This window comes from Ricinus communis, chromosome 1 (genome assembly GCF_019578655.1).
Source record: "Ricinus communis isolate WT05 ecotype wild-type chromosome 1, ASM1957865v1, whole genome shotgun sequence".
NCBI classification, from domain to species: domain Eukaryota; kingdom Viridiplantae; phylum Streptophyta; class Magnoliopsida; order Malpighiales; family Euphorbiaceae; genus Ricinus; species Ricinus communis.
In genome coordinates this window covers 12,264,186-12,273,744 of record NC_063256.1, presented here as the reverse complement: position 1 = coordinate 12,273,744, position 9,559 = coordinate 12,264,186, and the positions used below count along the sequence as shown (strand labels likewise).

Sequence of the window (9,559 nt, the reverse complement as noted above, 5' to 3'; positions counted from 1 at the left end):
AAGTGATTTTTTTATATAAAATAAATATAAAAAACATATTAAACTTTGTTTAAAATTTAATTATAATTTTAAAAACATTAAAAAACTGTCTTCTATTTTCATTTTAGGAAAATAGTATAAAGAGATAAAGTTATTTAAAATTTTTTCCAAAAAACTAACATAATAAGTGATATTTCTTTCATTCAGTTCGACAAGTTTTATACAAGGGGAACATTGCACTCTTTTCTCTGCCACCACTAACGTCATACGCCAAATATTCAGAACCAAGTGAAACCCCTAAAGGTGCAATTTGCACATCTACAAATCCTCAAGTGAGACCTGCAAAAGGGTAGCAAAACAAGAGGAAGAAAAGGGCAATAAAGCTAAAGAGGATAAAAGGAGAAGGGGTTACTGCTGTGAGCAGAAAGAGCAAGTTCCTCAAGTACCGAAGAGAAATGCTGTTAATTAAGAGGAAAATCTCCAAATGATATCATGCATTAAAATGGTAACTGACAGACAAAAGCCTCCAACACCAGAAGGGAAATTGCTTCCCCCTACGGGAAGCCGCTGATCCACTAATAATGAGAAGGCATACTTTGGTGCCAATTAGGTAAAAATGGCACAGCAAAAGATTAAATGTGAACATTTCTCATCTTCCAAGATGAATATGGGCTAAAACGACAAATTGCATGGAAGAGTTGAGAATGATTTACACCTGAATTTTCCAATCAGATAGTTTCACTAACCAAAACATCACTTTTATTCAGAGTTAGCAATTCAGAAATATGTGCAAGAATCCTAAGACGCCTGCAACTACTCATATGACAAATTCACATGTGAATAGTTTGTTCTCCAATCATGATACTTAGAATAATAAAACAGTCAATCAAAACTAGATAGAACGTATAAAAGAGAAAAATATTGTCTTTCTATGGAGTTCCTGTATTGCTCACTGGCATTACATCATGATGAATTATGGTAAATGCATTATTCCATTTGCCGAGGCTTTAGTCTGTACATACATAAAGAAAAGCTGCCAAACTAAATGTTACAACCGTGCTTCAATGCACAAGGACTTGTCGCTCTAGCTCATCTAAGTGAACGGAAATTAGAGATATTACAAGGCATCAATGAATTTAGTATTCACTGGATGAGTCTCAGACATTAACAGCCGTATAGATAATCGTCAAGAGAGTCATTCGGAACCTAACACTACTTCTTTAGATAGGAGATTAATTACCCAGTACGTATATATTCATCTTTTATGCCTCAAGACCTGAGGTAAAAGTGCATGACCTGATTAGAATTGGATGATGCTATCTTCTGGTATAGTCCAACAACGATAACCGCACATCAATGAACCGACTCATCACTTCCAATGCCAAGGATAAAATCCATCACATGAACTTTCATCCAAGAGATTCCTTTGGTGAGAGCATTGCAATGCCAGTAACCTGGCTAGCTGGATGATGGGAATAGATTTGTGCACCTGTGTATGCAGAAAGCTTTTGAATCATTCTCGACATCTGGGTTTAAAATTACGAACTCTAAATTTTTTTAAAAGATATCCATAAGGATGGAAGATCTGGGATTAAATAAAGAAAAAGAAAGAAAGAAAGAAACCTTCACATCTTCTGTATACAGCATCATGAATTGTTTTTGTCAATCATCATCTTCATCATCATCATCAAGGTAATCTTCATCATCATCTTGCTCAAAAATCTGATATTCTTCATCACTAATATCTGCATCTTGTATTCTATCACCAATGGTAGGATCAGCTGATGGAAAGCTATCAAAGAGTTCTTGCAAATAGTTTTTTGAGTTGTTTTCCAGATCTAGATTCAGTTAATATAGGAAAGACATCCAGATATGAACAGATTTGAAGGGAAGAAAATAGAAAGATAATCCCGGCTGAGATAGAACTCCTGAACCTTCTACTAAATGGCAAGATCATGGACTCATGCACACGAGATACTTTTATAACTATGCGCTGGCATACTCTTAGGACTATGCAAAAACTTAATTCTATTTTCCAACATTCAGCTTTATTTCTATGGACTTCCATGACTAACCCAAAAATAAAGTGCCAAATTGGAGAGTCAATTCCCATTAAAGAAATCTGTGATCTTCTTTATCACTCTTTTCAAGTTTCTCAAGTCTATGATTTCAGAAGAAATGAGTTCCCTCTTACACTAAATAATGGAAAACAAATATCAAGTTCGAAAAAATTAGATTTACAGCAATGACTTAAAAAAATTGTATTATTTTAGTTCTTTTTTGCTTGGATTCAAGTATTAAAGTCAATTGGTTTTATTGCTTCAGTCTCCTCAGACTTCTGATCTGGTCGTGTCTGATTCGACGTAACAGAACAGTCTGCTGCATGAGCTCTTTAAATAAGAAATCACCAAAACAAATTGACAACTCAAAGTATCTTATCAAAGTGCTGCCAGCAATAATTAATTCCTTACTTGTACAATGCAGTTTTCAAACAAAATAAAGGGTTGGCATGGAGCAAGGATACATGAATGTGATTGCAGAGAGGTTTCATCATCCTCACCAGCCTACAAACACAAAAAAGAAAATGACTATATAGAGAAATGAATAAAGACGAAATTAATGTACCAATCATTTTGAGTACCAGATCCAGTGCTTCATCTGCATCCAATTCCTCTTCAGGGTCATCAGCTTCAATATCATCCGCCTCACCTTCATCAACATTGGTTTGATTCTCATTTGCCTTGTCACTTAAAATCCCTGCATCAAAATTTCTTGTTTGTTTCAAGATGAGAAAGCAAGCAGCAAAGAAATCTAAAAGTAAGGTTTGGTTTATAATCCAACAGCAGTTTCACATGAGCAACTGTTCCTGTAATATGAAAAGACTGAACCAGCTTTTATATAAAATTTAACTAGATTCTAATTTTACCAAAAGAATATTTTGAAAGATGGAAAAGCGTGGTGCGGAGGAAAAGTTTAAATGGAAAAGTAGCCTATGTGATGTAAGTGCATAAAAGAATATTTTGAAAGATGCATAAATTTTGACACTTGCTAGATTTTAGACTACCCTTTAAAAGTTAGAATGGAAGAATGAATAGTACAAATACACTTGATACAAAGACATATTACATATCAACTAGAAAAATTAATGAGTGCAGCTGTTAGAACCTTTATTAATTTTCTGGCGCTCCACCTGATCAGATTTTAAGACTTCTTTGTAAATACATGCCCTCTTTGACTTTTCAAAATCTTCAGAAGCAGCTTTTAGTAATTTTGCTGCACCAGATTTCGGGTATACTGATAAAAATCTCACCATAACACGATGTCTGAAGCTATCATGCACTTGCTGTAAGAACCATCCTGTTCCATACTGTTAAATAAATGGCGTTTAACACTTGATTTTTAAATCAAACATATAGTCATAGCTACACTACTACTCAACTAACTAGTTGCAATTGGCAGTCATGAGTACACATTATACAAGTATGTAGATACTCAAAATTCAGTTTCATTAGATAATATCAATTGCAGTTCTTGCTCTATAGAAAGGCCAGAAATTTAAAGCATGTAGACGTGAGGAATCTAAAATGGAAAACTGTCAGTAGAAAATGTCGGTTCCCTACTTTTTATAAAGCTGTATTAATGAGAAGGAAAGCAACCAAAAGCTGGTCTAGATACTTGTCATCTATTGATATTCTGGTTAACTTTGCAGATCTTGCTCTGCTATGCCTCAAGGCATATAACTTGATTGTCCCTAAATCCAACTAGCTCATCTCTACACCCACTCATACCTTTAGATGGTTATTTTATCAGCACAATTTAGTGGTGGCTATCCACACTCGATTTCCACTTAAACAAGACCACCGATTTCATTTCACTAAAGCAATATGTTGAACCACATCATTAAGATCGGTAAGGAACTTCCAAGCATATTTGCCACCCTTTTTCCTCCTCGCGGGTGCAAGATACAAGCCTCGACTAGAAATATACCAAAACATACATCATGCGACAATGAGATAGAGAGTGTTTATGGCAATACATCATTACTCACCATGCATGGTTCCATTTTCTTTCTCTAACAGCAGAAGAATCTATAAGAGAAAGAAAGACTTGATGACCAAAATAATATCCAAACATTTGCAGAATTTTTCAAGTTGATCAAAAGCCTTTAACTTTGATGTCTTAGCATGATTTAGTAAATTGGTTCTAGTTTTAGTCAGCAAATCAAAATTGAAAAGGAAAAGTTAAGACCAAGTTTAGTAATTAATTGTAATTTTACCCCAGGCGCAACCCCGTCATTTCTTTTATTCTCTTTTTTCCCTTTACCCAAAATAAGGGATGAACCATCATTACTGTGTTTGAATAAAAGTTTCTTGAGGTAAATGATGGTTTAATAAGATCTGGAAACCATATATCGCTGTTTGGCAAAGAATTAATAATTAACAATTATGGTTTTGAGAGAATCAAATGCTCAGAATTCTCCAATTCTCGACCAACCAAATCAGTGGCTTGAGTAAAGAAGGTATTCTACAAAAACAAATTTTACCACCTTTCCTTTCAAATATCTTCAATTCAAACAAGAAGAAAAAAGAACTGTTGTTCTGATATGGATTGCCAATCCAGTAACTTTTCTTTTAAAAATATCTAAGGATAAATCATGACACCTAAGTACAAATCTGGCAAACTGGAATGAATTAGAAAACCAAAAGAACAAAAGCTCTAAGGATCTTAAGTTGGGAGGCGCAATAGTCATTTTTCCAATAAGTTTAACTGTTATTTAATCCCATAAATAAAAGGTGCAACACCCAAAACAAAATTAAAATGATACATGAGATCTAGAAAATTATTCCTAGTATTAAGAAGAATAACATGCATAGTATCATGAGATTCAAGTTAGATATCAAAGATTCATATAGAAAACTAATTATCATAAATTTTTGGTTTAGTCTGCATAAAACTACCTTGGGGTTGTGATTGTCTGCGTGCAAAGTACACATGCTTGTCTACCAACATATAGCACATATCAAACAATTAGTATATAGAAGGCAACAAGGCCAGCACAACACTCACAGTGCAAGTTGTCTGCTTTGGAGGCTTTTTTATCTCTTGTTGTATGTAATCATCATCAAGTTCGCACAGCTGCAATGATGTCTGAAATTTATAAGGAAAAACTTGAAATTTGCATAAATCCTCCCATTTATGTTTCAAGCTGCAGAATTCACATGCGTTCAGACGTTAGTATTCAGGCTAAGTTGAAACTTGCACAAGAGACAGTCTACAAGTGTCAAATAGTTATAAATCTGGCTACAGAAAGCTAATGGAACAGTAACATTCTCAGAAGATAGCAAGTCAATGAGTGTTCTCATATCCCTAAGTAGGAATCAGCCCCCAATGACCTTGGTATAGGTGCAACAACAGCCTAAGTGACATTGTTGAGGAAACAATGGCGCCATCACTAGATGAAGACTTATTCTTGATCACAGCTGGAACTAAGTGATGTTTCAACCTTTATGCAGTTCAGCTTTGCATGCATGACTCAGACTATTGACTGCTAAGATTATGTTAGGCTGTTAAAGATGTTCTCAAAATAGATAACAAACTCCCTTCCCAATATTGACAATTCTTATGAAACTACATTTTCAGAAATGGAAATGAATCGTGAAAGCACATAGTTTTATCTTTCATAATTATATATATTACCTGCTATAAATACATTATCATTAAGGGTAATATGTTTAATTTAAACTTTGGTACTATTAGTAAATGTTTGAGAAAAAAAGAATAATAACCAATAATAAAGGGTATCTCTAAAAGAAATAAGATTCACATATTCATCTAACCCAGAAATATGGTAAAACAAAATATTTTAAAGTTGGGGAAAATCTGAGGCAAGGTGAAATGTTGTAATAACTACATACAAAAATGCTTAACCTTGGCCACAATGATAAGTAAGCTTCAAAAAGACTAACCCTTTAGCAGCATTAGCATCAGAAAAACTTCTTAATGGAGGTGGTACTCGAAAATCGATCCTCTGATATCTGCCAAAGGAAATAGTATAGATTAAGCACCAAGACGACATACAATTCATGTTACTCTATTTCAGAGAAGCGATTATAAAAAGGCTACAGAGGAACTAAATAAATATGCAGATAATAGCAGCAAGCATGAAGTATCTTAGAAATGGCATGCTATAGACAGTTTAAATCCACATAATATAACAACCACATGCTCTATGGCCTATGGGGATGATTTATCTCCTCATCCTTAATTATCTGATAGTCCAACAGTTTCATTTTTTCTAAAACCAAAGGTAAGAACTATTGAAGTACTACCAGCAGGCAGCTCTTTTGACCACCCCCAGCCAATCTCTGAATGAATCACTTTGTGCAATAGTGATGAGGGATAAGAAAGTATTAGATAAGCCATCTTTAAGTGAATAACAAAAGCATCAAGATGGAATTAGTTCAAAACCTTTAATCACTACGAATTCTGATGTCCCATACAATATCTAAAAGCATTTGTAGTGGTAACATCTCAGAGAGAATAATAGCAGAGGAAAATTGTTTGCTCTAAGAAAAGTTAATTTTTGGCTTCATCAACTCGTCTCATTGAGTTGGAAAGGCGTCGTAAAAATATGAGTTAATGATGTGATGGATAAGTAAAACATCAATGAGGAATCTCAAAATCATGCATCAAAGCTGCCTGCATATGCTCCATCCATGCATTTAAACAGTGTTACTCTAGCAAATTTTGTGATGCCCACCTCCCAAGAGGTTAATATATGTATATAAGAAATAAGTGGACCACTGAATTGTTTGTTCACAGTTCAGGATCAATGGATAATCATGCAAAAACAAATTAAAAGAGAGTTAGATTTTTAACAAATGTTAGGGTAGATTTCTCACATGCGAGAATCAGGATCTTTGCGAGGATCGTATCCTTTCCTGATCCAGAATCTGAGAAATGGCCCTCCTGAAAAATAGTAAGCAACTGCAAGGAGAAGTCTGCAAGTCCAGCCAAATATAATGCAATTACACAATATATAAGGTCACAAAAACCCAAGCCTATCAAAAGCACAGGAAATATGAAAACCCAATAAAGTATAAGTGAGGACTAACAGCAAGAACACCTTCTAAGAGTCTGATGGGTAAATTTCAAGTTTTTAACAAGTAAACGTCCAGTCAATGCATCTTTGGGCCATATAGGTCGCTCATCAAAAAGTTCAGATACAGCTATCTGCCACCCCCACAGCTCTGTGCCCTGTGCTATGAATAACTTCCAATTTATTTCTTTAGGAATCTGTACGAAAGTTAAGTGCAACTGGATGCGAAGGACATAACTTTGTAAGATTCATATGGTACTTCTCAAGTAATTTTCACTTTTTGCAGTATTAGTAATCGTCTTCTTGGCAATATTTCATAGTTCTCTTTGCTGTCAATGGTATTAATAAATACCAGAGCTCTCCTAAGACATTAAGAGGATGGAGCAAATTGAGAGAAACAACTCTAAACGTTGGGATCAACCCAGAAACATCTGAAAGCAGATAACATCTACTTATGAAACAAAAACCATTTCAAACATCAAGAAGAAAATGTGAAAGAACAAATGAAACAATCAGGATATCCTTAATATTAAAATCAATAGCAAGGGCTGGCTCTAGATTCATCTGCAAAAGAAAAAAAGCTGTTAGTTTGAATAGAATGTGTTGCTAGAAGATCTTCAAAGATGTAATAGAAAGAGAATGAAATACACTAAAATTAGTATCAGGAAAGGTTTTATATTAATCTAGTGATCTGTACAAATCACAGCTCAAATATAAAACGAATTTCAATGAAAAGTTCACTGAGTTCTCTTTCTTCTCTGCAGTTAAAATTCAATTGGATTCATACGCTGCAACCTTAGCATTAGCTTCCACAATATACTAAAAGGTGGTAGTGCATTAACATTAATCTGTGTAGTCAATACCTCAATATGGTTTTCTACAGCTTCTTCTTGTATCTTTTTTGAACTTGGAATTGATGTTGCTTTCAACCTGAGAAGCATAACAGTATCTATAATCAGTAAAACAAATGAAACGATCAAACTCATTGTTATCAAACAATATAACATTAGAGAGCTCTTAGCCAAACAATTTGTCCTTGTTCGTTGTACACTAAGTTTATGGAGAATCATTCAATATCTACTATACTCACAAATTAAGCTGCATCACCATTTGCTACAGTTGCTCTCTTGCTATACTAATTATTAATAAATTTTTCATAAAATTGAACCCTAATAGAACTATAAATATTTGTGTTCTTTAGACAATAGTGCTACCGTATTTACATGAAAAGTTGATAGCTAAACAGAAAGCACTGAAACTAAAAATCTTGCAAGAAAAACACAATCACAGAACTAAAATAAGAAATTAGACTAGACAACATAAAACACAGAGGCAGCATAAAATGCTATATGTAAAGCTTCTTACGCTAAATTGACTGGCATATCTTTAGATGTAAAATGTGGGGGCACTAGAATCATCACATCCTCTTGATCCAAATCCATTAGTCCAGCTTTATCTACAAAAACAATACAAATAAACACTTGAATACCAATAAAACCAATTTCATATTTCTTTAAGAAAAACAAGGCAATTTGAAAGAAAATGAAATTGCTCAAAACTTGAATGATTTTGCAGGAATTCAATTCAATCAATTCTTAAACATGATTTATTCCAAAGAATGTCTAATAGAATTCTTCTTTTTTTTTTTCCTAAAGAAAAGGGTAATACCAAAATGCGGCTCTTCCATTTGCGTCCAGTTCCTCTTTCTCTTTTGAGCTGCAGCATCCGCATGAACTGCAACCACATGCTGATAGTCCACCATTCCTTTTTACATTCAGATGTTATTTACTTTAATTCACTGCTTCAAAAGAAGACGGGCTAAAATAACAAAAACATATTCTTTTTTCTCTAAATGGAAATCTAACCGTCAAAATGATAAGCCTCAGGAATCCGAGCAACAACATCAGCAGAAAGCTCCGTTTGGCATTGCGAATTAGTATTCTTCTTCTTTTTAGAAATTTTCAAGAGGAGATTGTTACAGGCACGAAGCTCTCCAAAAGCGGGATGTGAATATGGATCCTCAGGCCGGAAATACAGCTCCAATTTATTGGATTGCGAGGTACGAGCCTGCTTAATTTGTTTTTTTTTTTTTTTCACAACACTTAAGAAATAAATTAAAGGAGAAATTATAACAAGAAGAATAAGAATAACCTTAAGAATTGCGTCGGTGCCACCGAGAGTTTGGATGGCGCGTGAGATTGAAGAAGGGTATCCAGGATAGTGCACTGCGAATGCTTCATTGCTTGGTATAATTCCTGATGCTTCTCCTTCTTTGATCACTCCCATTATTTACTATCTTTAGGAGGTACGGAAAGCGGGAATCATGAGCAAACAGTGAAGTGGGTTAGTACTGGTGTTCTGATGTTAAGAGAAACTCGGTCCGGGTTGGTCGGTTCCGAGTATTTATAAAAACCATACGCCACATCAAGCGGGATTTTTGCCTACTACTTCAATTCCTAAAAGGTGATTTTTTTATTTTAA

General features: G+C 34.4%; 1 protein-coding gene across 4 annotated transcripts; it reads right to left on the bottom strand.

The window, feature by feature from the left end:
* Positions 1 to 937: 937 nt before the first annotated feature.
* Positions 938 to 9,510, bottom strand: LOC8269673 (general transcription factor 3C polypeptide 5). Of its 4 annotated transcripts, none has more exons than XM_015725356.3 (15): positions 9,230 to 9,510; positions 8,944 to 9,148; positions 8,747 to 8,842; positions 8,444 to 8,534; positions 7,942 to 8,008; positions 7,600 to 7,642; positions 7,106 to 7,277; positions 6,882 to 6,980; positions 5,946 to 6,014; positions 5,047 to 5,185; positions 3,145 to 3,346; positions 2,621 to 2,736; positions 2,504 to 2,543; positions 1,609 to 1,817; positions 938 to 1,468 (listed from the first exon to the last, which is right to left on the bottom strand). In XM_015725356.3, exons 1-14 carry the CDS (start codon positions 9,362 to 9,364, stop codon positions 1,642 to 1,644), a joined length of 1,650 nt encoding a protein of 549 aa, XP_015580842.2. In that variant the 5' UTR covers positions 9,365 to 9,510; the 3' UTR covers positions 938 to 1,468; positions 1,609 to 1,641. The 4 variants fall into 4 exon arrangements, with proteins under 4 accessions (XP_015580842.2, XP_015580841.2, XP_015580843.2 ...); XM_015725355.3 differs by having other exon boundaries at positions 1,603 to 1,817; positions 9,230 to 9,507; XM_015725357.3 differs by having other exon boundaries at positions 1,603 to 1,817; positions 8,944 to 9,145; positions 9,230 to 9,503.
* Positions 9,511 to 9,559: the final 49 nt, after the last annotated feature.

Coding starts and splice junctions, on each gene's coding strand:
- LOC8269673 (XM_015725356.3), bottom strand. CDS start 9,364: ATGGGAGTGATCAAAGAAGGAGAAGCATCAGGAATTATACCAAGCAAT. Junction 6,981..7,105: donor ACCCATCAGACTCTTAGAAG/GTGTTCTTGCTG, acceptor CTGGACTTGCAG/ACTTCTCCTTGCAGTTGCTT. Junction 2,737..3,144: donor GCGCCAGAAAATTAATAAAG/GTTCTAACAGCT, acceptor ATTTTGATGCAG/GGATTTTAAGTGACAAGGCA.